Source organism: Gadus macrocephalus, chromosome 12 (assembly GCF_031168955.1).
Source record: "Gadus macrocephalus chromosome 12, ASM3116895v1".
In the NCBI taxonomy this organism is placed as follows: domain Eukaryota; kingdom Metazoa; phylum Chordata; class Actinopteri; order Gadiformes; family Gadidae; genus Gadus; species Gadus macrocephalus.
Genome location: NC_082393.1, coordinates 2,184,886 through 2,206,133, shown reverse-complemented (window position 1 = coordinate 2,206,133; position 21,248 = coordinate 2,184,886). Strand labels below are relative to the sequence as shown.

Below are 21,248 nucleotides of genomic sequence, written 5' to 3'. Positions count from 1 at the left end.
CGCAGCGCCTGGGTCCAGGGTGAATACACATTTAGATAAAGGCTCCTGGCCAATAAGTCTCTATACGGCGGGAATCAAAACGCACCAGGGGGGCCCTCACAGCCGGCTCAAGTCCAGGCGGCCTACGTTCTTAAGGCACAGAAAAACGCTGCACTGTTCTCTCCAACCTTCACATGCATGAGGTGCTGAATGTGGGCCCTGAGTGAATAGGAGGGGGCCCCGTGTTTGTTAAAAAAAAAGGAGAAGGAGGGGAAAAAAAAAGCCAATTCCCATACGGGGAGCAGCAGCTTCGGTGAGAAGAAGGAGAGGAGGAGAGGCTGCTGTGAAAGCCACCGGCACGCCCTCCCCTGATCCTCCCCTCTCCCCCTCTCACTCCCCTCTTCTCCCTCTCCCCCTCTCCTCTCTTCCCCTCCCCTCCTCTCTTCCCCTCCCCTCTTCTCCCCTCCTCCCCTCTTCCCCTCTCCTCTCCTCTCCTCTCCTCTCTCCCTCTCCTCTCTCCCCTCTCTCCCCTCCTCTCTTCCCACTCTCCTCCTCCCCTCTCCCCTCTCTCCCCTCCTCTCTTCACCTCGCTCTGAGATGAAGGGATGCGGGCGCCTGCCTCTCTCCCCGTTCCTCTCTCCCTCCCCTCCTACCCGGCTGCCTATGGCTCCTCTCCTCCCCCCTCCTCCCCCTTTTCCTTGGCCGAGGGGTTAAAACTGCTGCCCTCTCACCTTCCCTGGCAATGATTTCATTCACTCCGTTTTCACGTCTCACTCGTTCGCCGTGTCTGATCTCTCACACGGATTCTCTTTTGCGCAGTGGATTAGCAACCCCCTCTCCCTCCTCCTCTCCCTCCTCCTCCACCACCTCCTCCACCTCCTCCTCCACCACCACCACCCTCCCCTCTCTCCTGTATGCCTCCTGGACAAAAGCATTGTCTTAGCGCCTGGCCCATTCGGGCGCTAACACGAGGAAGCTAGAGCTACTTAGCATCCCAAACACAGCCATTGTGGGCACGGGCTGGGGGGGGGGGGGGGGGTCCCCCGCTTCGGGGCCCCGTCTAGACTTTGAGCCGCGGCCGCTCGGAGGAACACAGGGAGAAAATCCCATCAGCCAGTGGAGTGAAAGTTAACTAAGGTGACCCGCTGTGAACCTGATGAAGACGTCAAGACAACATATGGCCGGGGAAAACCGTCTATTGTCGGGACGGGGAGATGGGGTCCCCCCCCTAAAGGAGGCCGTGCGAGAGGAGGCCGAGGGGAGGCCCCCGGGTTGGACCGAGGGATGAAGAGGGACCCCCACCCGGGGGGGGGGGGGGGGGGCGATGGGGGTCAGAACCCTAAAGAGAGAGATGACTGGTGGTCAGTGGTGTCCTTCTGGATCAGCAGCTCCAGTCTGGTTGGGGGGGGGGGGGGGGGGGGGGGGGGGCACAAGGCCCTGCGCACAATTAAAAGGGCTAAGCAGATTAGTGGGTGTCTTTCAAAGGCCAACCGAGAGAAAAACACTCGCAGTCGCTTAGACATGGGTTCCTGCTCTGCTTTTTCTTCTACTTTTTTTGCACGTGCACTCTCACATTGCGGAACCCCGCAAATGGAATTACATTTCATGCTGTATTAGCGAGCCAGGAACAGAGGGGACTACCTGACGACGATGACATGGTCCTTAAGTTGGTTAAGACTGATTGGTCACACCGTGGTGTTCAAGCGCTTTGGGGGGGCGGCAGGCCACTAATTGTGGAAGTGATCCGAGGGGAAGGCGCCGTACGGAACTAATAAGAGAAGTAGCACTTCACAGCTTCACTTCACGACACTGAATAGGACTTAGTTTAGATTTGCACTTTAGTGCTTCTTTAGTTCTTCAGTTTTTTTAATTTTAAACTTAATATGTTAGGTGAGAGATTAGCTCATAAAGATGAGTCATCACATCTCCGTTCTCTGACAGCAGAACCTTCTGCAAACCAACACAAGTCAAAACAACCAGTGAGGGAAGCCTCTCTTTCCAAAGTAAAAAAATCAACAAGTTTCAGACACGTAGCAGGAAGCAGGCCTGGGGGGGGGGGGGGGGGCAGTCTTGCTCACTGCCTCTGAGCAAGACACACAGCATCCTCACCCTCACCGGGAGACGAAGAAAGAGAAGTCTGCATGGCGGCGGTACGAACCCAATAACGCTACATTTGCTCTTCCATCTTCCCCGCTCTTCGAGGGCAGAGAGACTTTGCAAAAGACGAATTAAGCGGGAGCAGGGAGGGAGGGGGCGGAGTGAGCGTGGGGGGGGGGGGAAGAGAAAGAGAGAGAAAGAGAGAGCGAGAGAGAGAGCGAGAGAGAGAGAGACGTGAAAGCGATACCGTCTCCAGGCTAGTTGGGATGCAACCCAATTTCACAGCTTCACGAATGAGCGGCACAGCATATGGACGCGGGCGCGGTGACAGCCTCTGTGTATCACCACGTATCAACGCTGATGTTCCCAGTCAGCCTCCATACCGGTCCAACATCATGTCAAACACCGGCTCCGCATCACTGCACCCCCCCCCCCCCCCCCCCCCCCCCCCACCACACAACACAACACGAGGCCGGCCTGTTTGTCGGAATAGTCAGACCCGACTGGAGGCTATAAAAAAAAAAAAAACATTATCTCCAGGGACACCGATTCCCTCCTGAAGCTCCTTCTTCCCGGCGTTCCTGCCCCCCGTGCCGCCGCTGCCGCCGCTGCCGCCGAAGCTACGGTGCACGGCGCTCAGAGGCCTGGGATCAGTTTGGTGGGAGTGGACTAATCCCTTCTCTGAGATGCATCGCGGTTTTAAACCACAGCGAGAGAGATTAAGACGGACTTAAGGCCTCTTGGACAATAAGGCCCAGTGAGATGTACTGCAGCAGTGAATAGGTAGATGGAGCAGTGGCGCTTCTGGCGCTGCAACCAGTGGCCACTCAGAGCGCTTTATATCATTGCCTCACATTCACCCATCGACGCACGTATTCATTCTCACACCGACGGCGCTGTCGGCCACTCGGGGCGGAGAGCCGGCTCGTCAGGAGCAGTCAGGGTGAAGTCGTCTCGCTCGGGGACACCTCCAAACTCAGCTAGGAGCAGCGTTGCCAGATTGGGCCCGATTTCCCGCCCAATCTAGCAACCCTGGCTGCAGCATGCTGCAGCCAGGGTTGCCAGATTGGGCGGGAAATCAGGCCCAATCTGGCAACGCTGGCTAAGAGGAGCAAACAGGGATCAAACCGGCAACCATACGGTTACCAGCCAACCCGCTCTACCTCCTGAGCCTCATGCCCCCCCCCCCCCTCCCCGTTTTTTACATTTTGTAGGCGCTGTGCGTGCAGTCGAGGCGAGACCGGTCGGACGCAGTGGTGTTAACAGCAACAACTTAAGGCTAATGGTGATGAATGCATGGCTGGGTTGGTGGCCGGCTGCTTGAGGAAAAAAAATAAAAGCGAGCCGTTTCTTCAGGTAGTCACACGCTTGTCTCCATATGGCCGACCATCTGCCAGCGCCAGGGAAAAAAAACACCTCGCAAAACACTGCAATTAAATAACTCTATTAATGAACTAATATGCATAAAAAGCAAAGTGAATCGTCTACATCGAGAGCGCTACTCGGTCGTTAGTGAAGCACGAGTTGACCTATACTCGGGGGTATAAAAAGTACTCGCTTTTTATTGCCGGAGGACTGAGTACTCTTTACAAGTACTGTTTTGACCTACTTGTTGTGTGAGGAATTATGCATTTTATGGACTTACTCATTTATTCCAAAACAAATTATGAATGTTCCGATTTTTGTATTTCCTTCAATAAACAGAAAATTCCTAGTTTTATCATTTTTATTTTATTTTATTTTGATGGTCAAAGGAAATTCACACAAACTAGATCATCAGCCAACAGCTTCTAATTGAAGGATTAAAAGATATTCTCAAAATTCTAAGGCCAATCACAAATATTTTTGCTGTTGATACTTTGACATCACAAGCACAAGCATGTTTAATTCTTTTCACTTTCTCCAAAGTACTGTTTTTAGTTTTTATTGACATTTGAATGGTTGTATAATTTATACAAAAAGAGAAATTACACACATAATAATGTGCTAATCCAGTAATTGTATATAATAATACACAATGACTAATTGGCTAGTGATTACAATTATGACACTCTAATTAGCCTGTGCCAACACAATCATTAACAAACTTGACTTGTCCCACCTAAGACTTAATTATCCATTTGCGCACTTTATATTCACCATTATTTAACCCATATATGCATTCACAATTATCTCTAAAAGGTGCAGCCTATCCCAGGCCAGCGTGGCCGCCCACCCACACGTATTGACGGTGCGATCAAACCCTAATTGGTTGAATCCGACACCACCAGTGTTCCCACTTCACCGGGTGGGGTGGGGGGGGGGGGGGGGTCATCTCCCATCCCGTTTCAAAACCTCTCGAATCAAATCTCTCCCTTTTCGCCGCTCTCTCTCTGTGCAGTGGGCGTTGCGGCGGCGGCGGCGGCGGCACCGGTAGCCGTGACGACGGCGTGTATAACACGGTGCCTGGGAGATCGATCTCAGTCAACGTCACGCGGCACGGCACCCGGAGGCACCCGCACCCCGCTGATGACAGAGTAAAGCCGCGCTACAGGCAGCTACACGCCGCGCCACAGAGCTGTGATTTGAAGTTCACATGCGGAGGCTGACAGACAGACAGCCAGGCTCTCTGTCGGTCTGTCAGTCAGTCAGTCAGTCAGCCAGTCAATCAGCCAGTCAGTCCTCTTCCACAGGGATGCGAACGCAGTGTATCTGCTAAGAGGATGAAACATCAGCCTGTACCCAAACACGTTCACACAGACCTTGATTTAGAGAGTCGTGTGTGTGTGTGTGTGTGTGTGTGTGTGTGTGTGTGTGTGTGTGTGTGTGTGTGTGTGTGTGTGTGTGTGTGTGTGTGTGTGTGTGTGTGTGTGTGTGTGTGTGTGTGTGTGTGTGTGTGTGTGTGTGTGTGTGTGTGTGTGCGCGTATACGACAGAAACCTGCACGGGTATTCAACTAAAGAATAAACCACATAGCCATATGGTTTCAGAGTCTTTGAAGGGGGAAAATATAGGTCTGATATCTGATGTTGAAAGATTTTAATCTTCAAATCATAGTCTAGTACAGACTGTTGGTCTGCAGAACAGAGACAAACTTGCTTGCTTCAAAAAACTAATAATAATAATAATTTAATAATGAATATTTTTCTGAAATGTTATTTTACGGGACATGGTGTTGGGAATGGATTATTTTATTTGAACACTGTTGAAATACCAAAGGCAAAATTTATCCTGGGGATCAAGGCAGATCAAACCAATATCCTCTACGTTGTGTACTGGTGAATCATAACTGCTGAGCCATCCTGTTATTAAGGTAATCAGAAGGACAATAGGCAGCATGAGCACAGCCATGGCCAGCCGCGACCGCACCTTCATTCTTAATCCGGAGACACACCCATTCAGCCAACAACTTCATCAGTCGGCTCAATATTAACCAAGTGACACTCTTTAAGCAGTGGCCTCCGATGGCAGCATAGGACAGGAGCGACTGTGAAACCCTGCCCCCCCCCCACACACACACACACACACACACACACACACACACACACACACACACACACACACACACACACACACACACACACACACACACACCGCTCCAGCGAGCTTGTCGGGTCTGGTTTGCCGCTGCGTTTTCATTAACCACAGGCAGCTCTCAGAAGTCAGCGTTGACAACGCGTACTACGGGGTGAGCGTTTCCCCTCTCCCCGCGTGAGGCTTCTCCTCGCACTCACGTAGCGTCTCGCAGAGAAGGGGGGCGGGGGGGGGTTTAGAAGGCCAACAGGTGATTTGGAGAAGTGAATAACGAAACACACAGGACGGCTTCAAGCCGCCCTAACGGACTACCTCTTTACGCGAGGTGGAACGCCTTGAGGTAAATATTACAACAAAGTAAAACACAATGGGGGAGGCACGGAGAGATGAATGGGATGGAGGGGAGGGGGAGAGGGGAGGGAGTTAACTTGTGTCAAACACTCACTGAGCACGCTAAGCCCCTCTGGGCCAATTAGAGGCGAGCATGAATCACGCACGTCGGCCTGCACGATAACACAAGACGCCGGGGAGGGAATCACGTGACTCGTGATGACATATACCATTACTACGGCAACCCCCGACGTTCAAAAGTAAACCAGGAAGGAACCATTTGACCTATTTCCCCCCCCCCCGACTTGAAGAAATGGCCCAGATCCTAAATGGATGGCTAGGAGGGGCCAGTGTTCGCTTGGAGATGGCATCGTATTCCCGATTTGCACACAGGGTGTCAGGGGGACGGGGCTGTGCAGTGGGGGCCCCGGGGGTACGGCCGAGGACATGGGGGTGACACGGGGAGGCTGGGATGACGGACAGGCGCCCGTCCACCAGCGCACCAGAGGCTTCGCCTTGGCGAGGGAATTCCTATCGAGTTTTGTAGTGGTCAAACCCGGCCCCCCCGAACGGAGAGGAGATCTCTCAGACAGGGCAGAGACAACACGGCATTGCTTGGTTTTAAATGCACTTGAAATGTGACCAAGCATTAACTTCAGGCAATGCAAATAAATATTACGTAAAGCAAGCGACAAAAGTATAAAAATGTGTTGCTTTGCTGCATCCATCCAGCCGACCTATATTCAGCCTGTTCTTAACACCCTTATATTTAAACGCCCAGTTATCATAAAGCGGCTAACCACCATGACTGTAAACATATTTCTCACAAACACTCTGATTACAGACTTGGGCAGATTACCAGCAGCACAGCTATGATGAACCGGAATTAAGATAATCCTGTTCGTTTGCGAGCAGCTAAACTAGGCCACATTGGCATTACATCCACGAGAGCCAGCCAATCATTGTTCTTTTCCCCCTCAGATGTGGTGTGTGTGTGTGTGTGTGTGTGTGCACCATCTGCTGTGCTGACCTGTTACATTGCGGTCATTCCCTTCTCATCTACAAACGGCAGGCGACTATCGAGGAGTGCCTCAGCTCCTTGATGACTCAGGTGTTCTGCTTTGTTCTCCCAGGTAACAGGTAGAGCCACAGGGCGGTCGACACCAGCTGAATAGCTCTCTCTCTCTCTCTCTCCTCTCTCTGAACACGTCACCGCCACTCGACGCGTGAACACGTAAGACAAGGAGCCAGTAGCAACACAGCGATGAGAAGCCCAGGGACGAATAATAGAAATCTCACACTTTCTTTCGCGCTTTCCAACACACACACACACACACACACACACACACACACACACACACACACACACACACAGATTTAGGTTTGGGTGAGGGGTGTGGATGAATACTAATTTCTTCTCCACTTTCCAACGCACACACACACCAACAAACACACACAATTAACAAAAAAAAAAAATTGGAGTAAGCTTGATATTAGATTATTGACCGAATCCCTCAGAGGGGTCTAAAACCTGTCTGTGCCGTCACTGCCACGGTCCCTGGGCCGGGCAGCGGGTGAGAGGGAATTCACTCTGCTGCAGCCCTCCCAGCATTCTGTCACACACACACACACACACACACACACACACACTATATAGTTAAACATGTACCTTCTGGCGCAACACGGGCGAGGGGGGTTGCCTCTGGAGTCTCAGCGCTGTGTCAGCTACAGGGAGAGCATTGCTAGCAACCCGGCGCAGTATGTCATCACATGCCACACACACACACACACACACACATCAGCATATTCTCTCCCCCCCGTCCCACCCTCTCTCCCCCCCCCTCACTCTCCGTCTCTGCCTTCAGTCTGTCCCACCGCCCTGGTTTTGTAGCGGGTAGCACTTGGGTTTTGCATTGAAAATAAGGTGGTGTGTGTGTGTGTGTGTGTGTGTGTGTGTGTGTGTGTGTGTGTGTGTGTGTGTGTGTGTGTGTGTGTGTGTGTGTGTGTGTGTGTGTGTGTGTGTGTGTGTGTGTGTGTGTGTGTGTGTGTGTCCGACAAAGTAGGGCCAATGTCCGGTGCACTTGTTTGCATTCTCTCTTTTTCCATAAGGACCGTTGTGCTTGAACTGCTCCCCCCGCGACCCGAAGTTATCTCTGGCCTCATTTAAATCATAACCACACAAACAAATATAAATAATAAAAATATATATAAGAAATATGGAGGTGAACAACACATTTTTCTCATTAAGGCTTGTGGTTGACCTATGAATCAACTCCAGCGGCATTGATTTCCCAAGCACGTTTTGGCTCACCATGTTCCGCCGAAGAAGAAAGAATATCTATGGAATATAATATCATCAGTCTGAATGGGAAACTTTGGGCTGAGATTTTGCTTGATCGAATCCTTTCAAGTGTGGTTTGGAGTAATGGAGGTCAATAATTGAAACAAGTGTGCGCTGCTAGATGTTATGCAGATAATGAACGTTCAAAAAGCTCTTCAAAAAGGCAAATACTACAGTCTACCCTGCAGTTTAAAATATTGACAAAAGAAAACCGTGGTACACAGAGATAACCGCCAGCTCTCCGGATAAGATATTAACCACCCGATAACCTGAAGAGTAGACGCGAAGCGATGGCCGCTATAGGTTGACCTGCTGGTCAAACATCATACTGTAAACATCCACCATGCCCGTAAAGCAGGAAGGGACATCTGAAAGTTCACTGACACTGTGGTCTTCAGCAGCCAGAGGCTGGGAGGTTGGGAGACTTCCTCTATTCATACAGAAATATACAGAAACCGAGAAGCAGAAGAAAAAAAAACGGTAAGGAAGTGTTGTGGTCTTTGTGAGCGAGCCAATTTAGATAAGTCGAACGGGCGAGACAGCGAGGAAGGGTGGGGAGAGAGAGAGCGAGAAGTGAGACCCTGAGACTCTCCCCGGGGTGTGAACAGAGGACAGTGGCCTCTCTAATGACCAATCAACACTCTCCTGGCTGCCATGGCATCTGCTGGTCTCCCAAAGGCTCCCCGCTTGACTACGAGTCCGTCATGACCTCGCCGCGTCGCCGGCAGCCAATCAGAACGCAGGACCGGCAACACGAGAGGTCAGGGCGCCATTCTGACATTTTAGCTGAATGCCAGCGTTCAGCCGCGGCTAAGAGTTGTACTACGCGGTCGTTTTGCTCGGCAAAGGGTGCTAGTGGGGAAAAAAGGCGGCAATCTGGGAAAAAAAAAAAAGAAAAAAGAATGGCGGTGGAATCTGTGAAATTGGAGTATCACAGAGGTGCTGGAGGCGGCTGCAGCAGCAAGAGGAGAGGGATTGATAACTAGCTAGCTAGCTAGCGGGGGGGGGTGACACCGAGACCTCCAGGTCTCTGCCAGAACGCTCCCCGGGAAACAGAACAAGAGTTACTTTTTGTAATTGGTGCAGGGGAAGTTAAAGGGCTCCGTGAAGCGAAAGGCAGGATACGTGCGCTCCGGAGTTTCGCTCTCTTGTTTCCATTCTGCACATTTCTGTATCGAGGGAGCCATGGCCGAACCACGCGCGTCAACCGTCCTCCTAGTCAACCCCTCAGCCATCCATTCCCACACTAGTGAAGGCTTGTCAGCGAGCATTAACGGAAACAATGAACATGCCAATAGTCCCACAAAAAAACATGACATACGCTCAATGGTATATAGAACTGTGCCTCCAATGGCACAAGCGGAAGATCAAAGTCAGGATCCCATCATTGACAAATACTTTAACAGCAAATCATTCCCCGTAATAGCAGCGGGAAATCAGTCGTACAATTGATGATGCTGCTGCTGATCTTTCCTACTTTATCGTCGCGTTAGCGGGAGCCGTCTGGCCGGAGGGAGCGGGAGTGGTAGCATCTGTCCCCCACCTCCTGCCTTGGCAGCCTGGGCGTCATCTGCTAGCCTTTGGCAGCCTCTTGGAAGCACATCAATATGGCTCTATGTAGCCGCCGCGGCTAGGCGCTAGCATGCCAGTCACGCTTCCAGGCAGCTCTCTCGACGCCTGAGCAGCATCCACCGTGCGTCAGGCCCACTGAGCCAAGGCGCGCCGGGGATGAACACAGAGACCGGGTCCCAGTTGGCCCCGGTTGGAAGGCGAGGTGCCAGTGTTTCTCATACCTCCCGCACGACTATATTTAAATTCCTGGGAGGCAAACGTCGCTATTTCGGTCGCAGGTCTTACTTTGCATTCACAGTTTTGGTTTTTGCTGTTGTTGTGTTTTGGTGGTGAGGTGGTTCTGGATTACTAGGGGGGAGTCGAGAATTTGGTGGGCAGTTAACTGATGAATTGACCAGCGAATTGACCAGTGAATGCAACCACACATTACACAGAATCTTTGTCTTAACCATGGTAAACATTTAACAAATCCACACGACAAGTTATCAACTAAACCTTCCAGGAACTATACGAAAAGCAAAGTATTCAAATTAAATTGCATCTGTAAAATTACAGTCCTTGCTGAACTACAATTAGTGAGGATATTGTCTGGTTCTGAATGCCTGTAAGTCAGACTTGAACTTTGTTCCGATAGCTTACAGAAGGTAGAAAGACAAAGACACACAAATGCTTTGGGGGTTATACCAGACCCTGCGGTGTAGCTTATTATGCAGCTAACTGAAGAAGGCCCATTAAGTGAATGTGTAGTAGTAGACTAGCATTTTCTAGCCTTAATGCTACAAAATATGTAGCATTGGATGAATAACTAAATGCAGCTTGCTCTTAGCATTAGCTCATACAACCTTAGAAAAAAGGAAACGTGAAAGCATTATATAGTTTGTCGATTCCCTAGAATATTGACTTACGTTTTCATAAGAGTGATTGCACCACTGTGAGGAAATTAATGCATTAGCTTATTGTTTGTGGCTGGAAAAGGAAAGAGCCTATTCCTGCTGGCAGTTTCCATATGACCGAGACACCGGTCCGTTGAAGACTCAAAGTTCCCCGTTCGCACGTACATGAGCCACTGATCGCCAGTCTTTTCTTTACACGCAGGATTTGAGTGGGGGTGGAGAGACACCAGTGTCAAGACAAAGCAAGAAAATAAACCTGCATCCTCATCATTGCTGCCGCCACGCAAAAGTAGCTTCCTTGTTGCTCAACAAATGCATCCTAAAGTACTGAAGGCAAGTCTATACCTTGTAGTGCCATTCAACTGACTGACAACACTTTAAGAACGTGGATTGTGCTTACTCATAAAACTATAGCATAACAGTGAGCAAGCAGCACAAATTAAACAACTATGTTCTGGTTTGTGACAAAGAGTACGCCAAAAAATCAAGTGCATTGCACTCACTATTCCATAGCGCAAGTGTTTGTGTGAATTGTACCCACTTATTAGACTGTCACAATCTGTGTCAATAGATTGTCCGATTAGCAGAGTAGTACATTTTAAGCATCTTAAGGCGTGAAACTTCCTGATAACACACCGGGCATGTCAGTGCTAGGTTTCATATCACACAGAGAGGATGTGGTTTGAAGTCAGACTAGTATGGGTCCCGTAACAACTCTAACCAGAAACTGTTCAACGTTAAAGAGAATCTACACAGAACGATAGTCGGTTGAAAACTACACCATAACAGGAACCAAACAACAATTACCAAGAGGTATAGAACTCGCATCTCCTGCCTTTTATGGAGATATGAGAAATTTGAGCAAGCTCAAACCTTGTCCCACTTCTCTTAATGCCTTTAACGCTGTAAAATGTGTTGCCATGGCGACTTAAATATAGCTAGTGTCGGTTGCATTACTCTACACTGTTGTTTTCTTGCGTCTGCAGAGCAGTAGGAAGTATACTCCTGAATGTATAATTCAATTCTTTGGTTCGATGCCCTCATCTTGGCCAGAGAGAGATGCATCTCTGGTTGGAGTTGATTGTGGAGGCTTCAGAGCCCTGAATCAAATCCATTGTCCGATTACGTGTGCAGTAGCTCTGCAATGAACACTGTTCCAAACACCACTTTGCAGAAGTGAGACAAAGTGAGGACTCCATGTCTGAGGAAGGCAGTATTCATGCTTGAGCATTCCTGCATCTCGAAATTCAGAAACCGTTTATCAAGTTCAAATGTATAACCGAAGTCCTTGCAGGACTGTTTCAGCAGGATTGGTAGCAGGTTATTCAACAAACTATTGCCAAAGTCAATGTTAGACATAAAAAACACAATATTGATAGTACAGTTATCAATCTATCAAAACCATGAACCATAAAAACATACAGGCCCAAATCAAGTGACATTCTAGAAATCACAACCACTTGCCAAACCGGAAAGGTATCCAATGAGGATTAAGTATGTGGCAGTATGGGGCCTGTTATATCCAATCAGGATTTAGTAGGCGGCAGTATGGGGCCCGTTCTATCCAATCAGGATTTAGTATTTGGCAGTATGGGGCATGTTCTATCCAATGAAGGCTGCTCTGTTTGACATGGGCGTGTGGGTTTAGCCCGCCAAGGAGCGACGCCCAAAAGATCACAGGTCCGGATGTGAGGCGGACCCCGGATCACACGCTCTTAAACCTCATCTCGAGTCTCATCTCAAACTACTTCCAAGGATAACTTTCCCTCAGTCGACTTCCACTCAGCAGCTGAGCCAGTAAGCCCTCCACTGAAAGGCCCTCCAACCTCAGACCAGCCCTGGGAGCCAGGGGTGAAACACTGCTCCAACGTGGTACTTTACTGCGGCGAGTCCCTGGAGACTCACCTGTACTTGACTGTGTTTATGTTCCCATGTAGGTAAAAGACGGATATGCTGTTGTAATGTCTCGGCTACATTAACATTCAGGGCGTTTAGCAGACGATTTTATCCAAAGCGACTTACAATAAGTACATTTGTCAGAAGAGAGTGAAGAAAACAATATAATCGCTGTCGGTACAGTAAGGATGTTCATAGAACAAAGTGCCAAGCACTAACAATCGCTAGGTTAACCCATTCCCCGTATACAACCAAAAGATAGCTAGGGTAAGATGCTGTACTATTTTTAAGTGCAAGGACGTACAACATAGAATAAGTGCATACATTAAGTGCCAGGACGTACAACAAACAATAAGTGTGTACATTAAGTGCCAGGACGTACAACAAACAATAATTGCATAAGAGGGGTTTGGGGGGGGGGGGGGGGCAGTCAGCGACTGGTCAGCGAGGAGACCGGACAGTAGGGTAGAATAGCCTAAAACCCTCCCCTTGTATTCTACGTTACACAGAGCACTGCCTGGGCCTGTTGTTAGGTTTCTGCACGGGTTAGCCGTAGAACGCAGGACAAACAACAGACATAATGAGGGCCCTCAGTGTGCTCTGCCCTGACTCAGACCAACATGTGATGAAGTATAGGCTCTCTGGCCCGGGAGATGTGGCCTAAAGTACCTCTGTTAGGTCTAAACAATAGTTATTGATGCTCTACGTCAATCAGTGTCCGGAACGCATGATAACTAACCCACATAACATACCGGTAGTTAAGCCATGCATCTCAAAAACTGACGGATTAACATGACAATGCTATTTGAAAACGTACGTTAATACACAGACACTATTGTAACATTCAAACACGAAGATAAAATAAAGAGTAAATAAGGACACCTACCTTCATTTGCAGATTTGGGGCAGGCCACCTGTAGAACTAAATCAAAGGTTCGTTCAGGGTTCTCTCTGAAACAGAAGAACAGAACACACCGTTAAGAGGGTTATCACACAGAGGGACAATAATTGAAACAGCTGGGAATGCACATAGTTGGACGTGAATCAATGTATCACATTGACCGATACATGAAGCCACTCGGAGTGTGTTGGGCCACACAGTCGGTATTGCACATTGGGTCAGGCGTTAACATTGTCAGAGGGTGAACAATCAATGATCACGTGACTATCGAGAAGGGAGAGGAGACTTGGTGCCAAAGGCAACGTGTTCGCTCTCCCCGGTGGACCAGCAGGACGTGTTAACGTGTGGTCAGCTAACGCGAGACAGCCCAGCAGGCTGACCTAAATGCGGCCAGCTGGCCTGCCTGCTTACTTACTCCACCGGTGAGGATGGATCAAATTACACCACACATTCCTCCGCATCTCGGACCTTCCACCGGGTCACGACACCACCTCTGACCGCGTCAGGCACCTCCGACCTAGGTTAAAACGCACAAAAAAGTCGTGCCTTACTTTATTCTGCTGTCCATGGCTCACAACATTGCGACAGCACAGGCTGTCTGCAGCTCTCTGGGCTTCCCGGGGACGGATCTATCCTCGCGTTCCGCTCCTCCGTGATCGGTGGCGTCTATGTGGTACCGTTGGAAAACGGCGACATCCCTCAAGGGTGAATCTCTGTGTGTTGGGTGCCTTTGGCGTGCTGCTGCTGCTGCTGCCGTGGCGTTGAGGAAGCCCGTGTCGGCCAACACGGCGTCGGTGTTTCCCACAACAAACCCCACTCCAGGAAGTGCTGTCAGAGATTAGTGACGTCAGCTCGTCGGACGCGCACCTTACACCGTGACGTCACCCATTCCGTTTTTTCGCAACACACTTTGCTTTTAAGGTGTAGATTAAACTTAATCTCGATTAGATATTTGTCTTCCGAGGCGTTCTACTGTTTTTTTCTGAATTAGGCTATATGTCTACAGTATTGGCATATTAATACAGTCGCTATACATACAGCTCAATACACATTATACATGGATTGGTTTCACGGGGTTGTCCCGTGGTGATTGTAACCATGCGCTCGTCTCCGGAGAGCCTGTCTGGATCACAGCCAGCTCACCAGCCTGATATGAAGTTAATTACGCAGCAGAAGAAGACTGCGACATGCTGTTTCAGACACCCGTATGCAAGGCTACACCTGCTGCCCCTTATCATACAAGAGATAACATAGTTAGAGACAGATGAATACAGATAAATACAGATAGATATATAGACAGATAAATCGATAGACAGACAGACAGACAGACGGACAGCTAGAGAGAGAGAGAGAGAGAGAGAGAGAGAGAGAGAGAGATAGTTTTATAGACAGACAGACAGACAGACAGACAGACAGACAGACAGACAGACAGACAGACAGACAGACAGACAGACAGACAGACAGATAGATATCCACCTTCTTAAGTGTATGTTGACTATGCTTGTGGAATCGGTTTGAGGGTGAAATGACCCCATGATGTCAGGCCAAGACACTTGTCAGCCTTCGTTAGCCTGAGCTCCGACTCTGCACGTTGTCAGAGAGGTGGCCTTCAGCAGCAGATAACCTTGAGAACCGTCTTCAACGTCCCCTCATTAACCCTGTGGTGGCATTACGAACCTCACACTGAATCACTGCTCAATCGGTGTTGGGTGGATGCAGGTCCATTCTTTAAACCCGTCAGGGCGCATGTTGTGAATGTTATGAACATGCATGTTGTAAAGTATATTTTATATAATAGAATAAACAAGTGATATCAAGTTTAAGTGTTGGTGGATGGTGGAGGTTTCACAGTGTATTTTGATTACCAATGTGATGTGTGTTATCTTTTGTTATAAGGTTATATCTAATATACATATAATATAAACAGATAATAAGAAAATGTATAATTTTAAAGCAATAATGTACATCATCCTATATGATCTATCATGTAATAACCCAGTGGTGCAGTTTCTGGGTCTGACCAGAAGAGGCGCTGCGTGGATGAGTGGTCCGGTTCTCCAGTCGGTCACATGTCTGGCGACCAGCACGGAGGAAGTGGTCACGAACACACACAACAGGCTGTTGATGCAGTCTTCCCATGCCTTAAGACAGCGTTATAACACAGTCTACGTGACTGTGTGTTGTTCAATGTCGTTCCCTTTCCCCCTCTTTTCCTTCCTCCCAGTCGCTCTTTTTAAACTATGGCGGGCGCTTTGCGCGTAAGAAGCCACTCCAAAATGACGTGAGCTTTGGCACATCTTGACGCATAGGAGATGAGTCCCTTTAACGTGTTGTATAAATGCTGCCAGGGCAGGACTTTGGTTATCAGTCTGACCCGTAGCCGAAATGATTTTAAAAGGTTATTAACGATGTCAAGACAAACTCTGCGTGATACAAACACGAAAGGCGAAATGAAGAATGAAGCTGCAGGTAGTGTCGCCAAAACGCTCACAGATGAAGAATATGCCATTCACAAAGCGCATAGAGAGGCATGTGAGGTAAGATGAATGCAATATGTGTCCCAACCTATAGCCTACATGTTAACACATCAACCACCAGTAGACATTTTATAGAAACATCTACAACGTTATACTACCAAACTATAAAGTGTCCATCTGCCCGCTTTACTATTCCCTGATCAATGTTTTCTAGTGTACAAGTTCGCCAACACCAGCATTCAACTTCACCTACTGACTTCCCGGAGCTCCTCTGCTGAAGCGGTTGTTGTGGCTCTTTCATAGTGTCATTCAGCACGCCTGCGGCTCTATCTGTATTAAATATTGTATTCGGGGCTGCTGGATAAAGTTGTAGCAACTTGGCCGTGACCTGCAGTGCGCAGTAATGCCTGGGTGGGAAAAGCACAACACAAGGGTCGGCCTTAGAGATGCCACTCTCACTATGCAGCCCTGCGATGGCATCTGAAATGACAGGCCATGTCACCAGAATGCCCGGGGCCGTTCTCCCTTTGTGGCCTGTCAGAGCTCACCAACTAGTGGGCTTCTAGTTTGAAACAGACTGGGAGATGACGTTTTCTAACTTCCAAAGGAATGGTTGAGGAGTTCGGGGCTTTTCGCTTGCATAAAGTGTTTGTGTGAATCTGTGCAAAATGAACGCTTCCAATAGCATGGCAATGCTTATTATTTGCCTGGTAAGATCTTCTCGTCGGTGGGTTTGTTTTTCTTAAGGTGGTGGCTGTGGGGGTGTTACAGGCGCTAACGCAAACACACGCACGCAAACACACACACACAAACACACACACACAAACACACACACACAGAGCGAGAACATACATCTTACCTGTTCCAAAGGCGTTAATCATTCGTAGGTACAAGACGATCACTAAAAGGATCTGGGCTTAATGAAAATAATGACTCCATGAAAATAATTTATTGGCTCCCTAAGATCTCTGCTGGTTCCTACATCTGTTTCCCAGTAAAGAGGTCACCCATTTATACCTTCTCCCTGACCCCCGGCAATCTGTTTTGGGTGAGCGCGAGTATGCGCTTGTGCATTGTTTATGTGTGTGTGTGTGTGTGTGTGTGTGTGTGTGTGTGTGTGTGTGTGTGGAGGTGCTGAATCGGGGTCTCCATTGTGTTCAGGCGGAGCAGCAGCTGTACCGCGACCCCTCCACCGGGTACAAGGTCTTCACCGAGCACGCTCACCTCCGGAGAGGGGCGTGCTGTGGGAGCGCGTGCAGACACGTGGGTGGTGTTTTGCGCTCTCCTTTCATTCCGCCGTGGCTCCTGGCTCCGCACGCGTTCTCTCAGAGGCGTCTGCTGTCGTGTGTGTGGCTGCGTCTGGTCCTGTTGCCGGTTTGGAGCTGTTCTCTCAGTCTTAAGTCGCGGCCCTTTTTTAGAATTAACATCAATGATGCAGCGGAAAGGTGGAGGCTCGCTTGACTCAATTGTTCTGCTGAAATTAAAACTGTGTGTGTGTGTGTGTGTGTGTGTGTGTGTGTGTGTGTGTGTGTGTGTGTGTGTGTGTGTGTGTGTGTGTGTGTGTGTGTGTGTGTGTGTGTGTGTGGCTTAACTTTGTCCTTTCTGTCCTATACCACGTCCCTTTTTACATTTACCATATTTGATACAATGAAAAGGTTATGGCACACTTAATTAAATTAATTAAATTAAATTAAAACAGCAAAAAGCGCATTTGTGTTTTTTCCAAAATGAGGGCTGTTTGTTTGGCCAACAGAGTCTAACCTGTGCTGCCCTAAATTGTTGTTCGGAAACGCATTTAAACAAGTCTAAGAGTTCCTAGTGTGTACTGACACCCCATGCAGTTTTGGGGGTTACTCCGAATTACAGCATTCATGTTTGTACTGAATATCACACTTTCTACTGCAACAACGTAATGAAAATTACAACACATAAAAACAGGCCAAAAGTATGAACAGCTTTGAAGCGAATGTTTGTGTGAGATAACATTAGCACTTTAAATTGAGATAAAGCGTGGGTTCCCCCTTCCACGTTTGAACCCCTGGAACCACCCCTTTAATCTGACCTTTAAATATTGATCTCCCTCCTGTAGTGTCCATACGGCCAGACGAACGTGAAGGACCCGTCTCTGAAGAAGCGCTTCAACTCTGTGTTCTACGTGTAGGCCCCGCAGCCCAGCGCCCGAGGTGCTCAGCGAGACGCCTGTTTTGAATGCGCCGTGGCTTTCTTTGGCGCGTTGTTATTTTGGACCGCTCTCACAGTCATTTTTTCAGCTCGCATACTAAATGATGAAATGTGGAGGGGTGTCTGTGCAATGTGCTTTATTTTTGGGGAGGGGTATTTTTTGCGATGAATCCCAACTATTTCTCCGGATGTATTTCATATTCTCTCACCACCTGACTGGGAGTGTTTTTTTTTTTCTATTTTGAATATCTGTTGGTGATTCTTTTTTTGTGTGTGTTGTATGAAAATGAATTCAATGAATAAAAAAACGTTTTAAAGTATTTACTTGTGTGTCGTATTTAGTTCATCTGGTTTTATTTGCACTACTTAGCCGTTAGTTTGTGGAGGAGCAGCAGGCTGCTTCAGAAAGAATCCAACGAATAACTATTCTCCCTCCAGCTAAACGCCATATAGGCGCTCTGACTGCAGATACCAAGACGTTCCGCCTTCTCCCAAACGACAAACGCAGGAATATTAGCATCATTTACAGCTCTGCTGCTCCAGTGGTGGATATACCTCTGACTGATGCGCTGAGCCGTTTATAAATAGGCGGGGGGCCAAGGGTCGCTCCTCGCTGCTGATGCACCGCTTGATGGAATCAGGCTGCTAACCACCGCGCCGCGGACATCAACAGCCTCCTCCTGCCCGGTGTCCCGGTAGGACCCGCCTACCGGACTGCCCCCCCCCCCCGCGGCGACTCTCCAGGGGCCGCGACCTAATGACCTTACGGACCCGCTCGGATCCAATCACGGCGATGCATCCATGCACCTTCACTTTAAGCACACACACACACACACACACACACACAAACGTACGCGCGTAGACACACATGCAGGCTCGCACACGCACGTGCACAAGCAGGAGTCCTTATTCCACCAAAACACCCCATGGCTCACAATCAGCTCATATTGAATAACAGTCGGACTCGTAGCCCACTAAACAAACAGGGGTTGTGCGTGTTGAGGTCAACCACAGACTGACATCCACCTGTGCATGCGAGTGATGGACTCTCTTTTATTGTCATGACGACTAGTGTGGTTGAGTGCATGTGGGTGGGCAGCGAGGTCCCCCCCCCTCTCAGGCCCCGGGGCCCTGGCTGTGAACCTGCCACACACACTCGCCCGTGTCCGCCTGATCGGGCCAACCGCGCGGGGGTGAGAGGACGTGTATGGCGGGGAACTCGGTCGCGGACGCCTCCACCGCCGCGGCCACGCCAAGGGTTCTCCTCGGCGGGCGGGCGGGCGCGCAGGGCCCCCCCCGGGCGAGTTCCCCGCCAGCGACCGCGGCCGGCCCTTGTGGGCGGCGGCCGGGAGAACCTGATCCGGACAGGACTGGGGCGGACAGACTGGCGGGGGGGCCGTGTCGTCAGGCGCCGGGACGAGAGGCGGATTTATCTGGTCCAATCTGAACCGAGGCAGCGGTGCGTGCGGCAACAACATTTCGGGCGGCGGGGCGCGGTGGTGGAGGTGTCAGGGCCGTCAAGTACCTGGGCCGACTGCGCCGCGCGGCTCGGCCTGTTGCCCGGGGACTCGTCTGTCACATTAAAGTAATGCATTGCCATTCAGGGCCTCGGCGTCTGCGCGGCCTGACCGTGAAATAGGCCAACTTTCATGTCTGCCTCATCCCTCCATGTCCTCCGCGTCCCGCGATGGCACAGTTTTGGAACGTGTTTTCACTTCTTCTTCTTCACGTCGTCTTAACGTAGCGGTTGGTGTCAGGGACGCAGAAGAAGAAATCCCCGAATCATGAGCATTAGTTGTGTAGACGTTGTGTTGGCCTTCAGGAGACTAATGGTGTGTGCTGTGTGTAGGGGTTGTCTGCCCGTAAGGGCAACATATCAAGAAATAGAATCGACACCAGCGTTTAAGGCTGCTTCAAAAAATCTTTTTTTTAAATATTGATAGGCAAATTATTGCCTCGAACTGGAATAAATGAAAATAATTCCCCAGGAGAAAAATATTATCGGTGTTGATATTGTGTGCTGCCATATCAGTTAATGAATTCAGTTTGTTGATTTTTTTTCCTTCTTTCTTCTTTTGGATTATGCAATGCAGTGAAACAATGAAAAATGATGAAAGTTGAGTTTGGGCAACTGCATATAAGCAGATATCTCTCACACACACACACACACACGCACACAGACACACACACTCACACAGTGAGTTGGAGGTGCAGAAATGATAACCCGTTAGACGTGTGAGGTATTATTTATTTCATCCCTTTTGGACGGAGCATCTCTGACCTTCAGGGGAAGCATATGCTGTGCAGGATCCGTGTGCGTGTGTGTGAGTGTGTTTGAGAGTGTGTGTGACAGCGTGCGTGAGTGTGTGTGTGTGTGTGTGCGTGTATATGTGTGCGTCCGTGAGAGTGTGCGTGTGTGTAAGCGTGCGTGTGCGTATGTGTGTGTCAGCGTGAGAGTGTGTGTCGGTGTCTCAGTGAGTGTGGGTGTGTGTGTGTGTGCGTTTGTGGGTGTCTCTGTGTGTGAGTGTGTGACAGTGCTGTCGGCCTTCCACAGGAGGACAGCAGCTCTAGCTGCAGAGGATAAGGCAACGCCGTCCAGCCTGGAACAGTGACCAGACAGGCTCCAGTCGCAACCAGCTGACAAGCTGCACCCACCCCCTCACCCACCCTCTCACCCACCCCTCACCCACCCTCTCACCCACCTCTCACCCACCCCCTCACCCCCCTACCCCTCACCAACATCTCTGAGAAACCCCTTACTTTGCCCACCTCTCTTCCACCCTACCGCATCCTGTTGTCTTGGCTTTCAAATAAACAAACAGACACAAACATACACAGACACACACACACACACACACACACACACTCACATGCAGCGAGAGCGTGCCTGCAGCCAACGGCTCCAGTGTCGGTATCGTCACTGCTGGCCAAGACCAGCAAGTGACAGAAGCTTGGTGGGGTGGGGGGGGGGGGGGTGGGGGGGGCTGAGGGGGGGAGGGCTGAGGGGGGGGGGGGGGGGGGGGGGGGGTGATTGTCAGCCGTATGACGGCTGAAAGGAACATCCGTCTT

The 21,248-nt window shown here is 49.7% G+C and overlaps 1 protein-coding gene and 1 long non-coding RNA gene across 3 annotated transcripts; one reads left to right on the top strand and one right to left on the bottom strand.

The window, feature by feature from the left end:
- Positions 1-3,369: 3,369 nt before the first annotated feature.
- On the bottom strand, positions 3,370-14,367 carry LOC132468918 (uncharacterized). The gene is made up of 3 exons (XR_009528296.1): positions 14,073-14,367; positions 13,507-13,571; positions 3,370-5,541 (listed from the first exon to the last, which is right to left on the bottom strand). It is a non-coding gene; the product is annotated as an uncharacterized LOC132468918 (long non-coding RNA).
- Positions 14,368-15,580: 1,213 nt separating this feature from the next.
- Positions 15,581-18,499, top strand: c12h1orf53 (chromosome 12 C1orf53 homolog). Of its 2 annotated transcripts, XM_060066750.1 has the most exons (4): positions 15,604-16,058; positions 16,963-17,046; positions 17,160-17,261; positions 18,088-18,499. In XM_060066750.1, exons 1-4 carry the CDS (start codon positions 15,834-15,836, stop codon positions 18,157-18,159), a joined length of 483 nt encoding a protein of 160 aa, XP_059922733.1. In that variant the 5' UTR covers positions 15,604-15,833; the 3' UTR covers positions 18,160-18,499. The 2 variants fall into 2 exon arrangements, with proteins under 2 accessions (XP_059922734.1, XP_059922733.1); XM_060066751.1 differs by lacking the exon at positions 16,963-17,046 and having other exon boundaries at positions 15,581-16,058.
- Positions 18,500-21,248: the final 2,749 nt, after the last annotated feature.

Coding starts and splice junctions, on each gene's coding strand:
- c12h1orf53 (XM_060066750.1), top strand. CDS start 15,834: ATGAGTCCCTTTAACGTGTTGTATAAATGCTGCCAGGGCAGGACTTTG. Junction 16,059..16,962: donor CGCATAGAGAGGCATGTGAG/GTAAGATGAATG, acceptor TGGCTCCCTAAG/ATCTCTGCTGGTTCCTACAT. Junction 17,047..17,159: donor CCCCCGGCAATCTGTTTTGG/GTGAGCGCGAGT, acceptor CATTGTGTTCAG/GCGGAGCAGCAGCTGTACCG.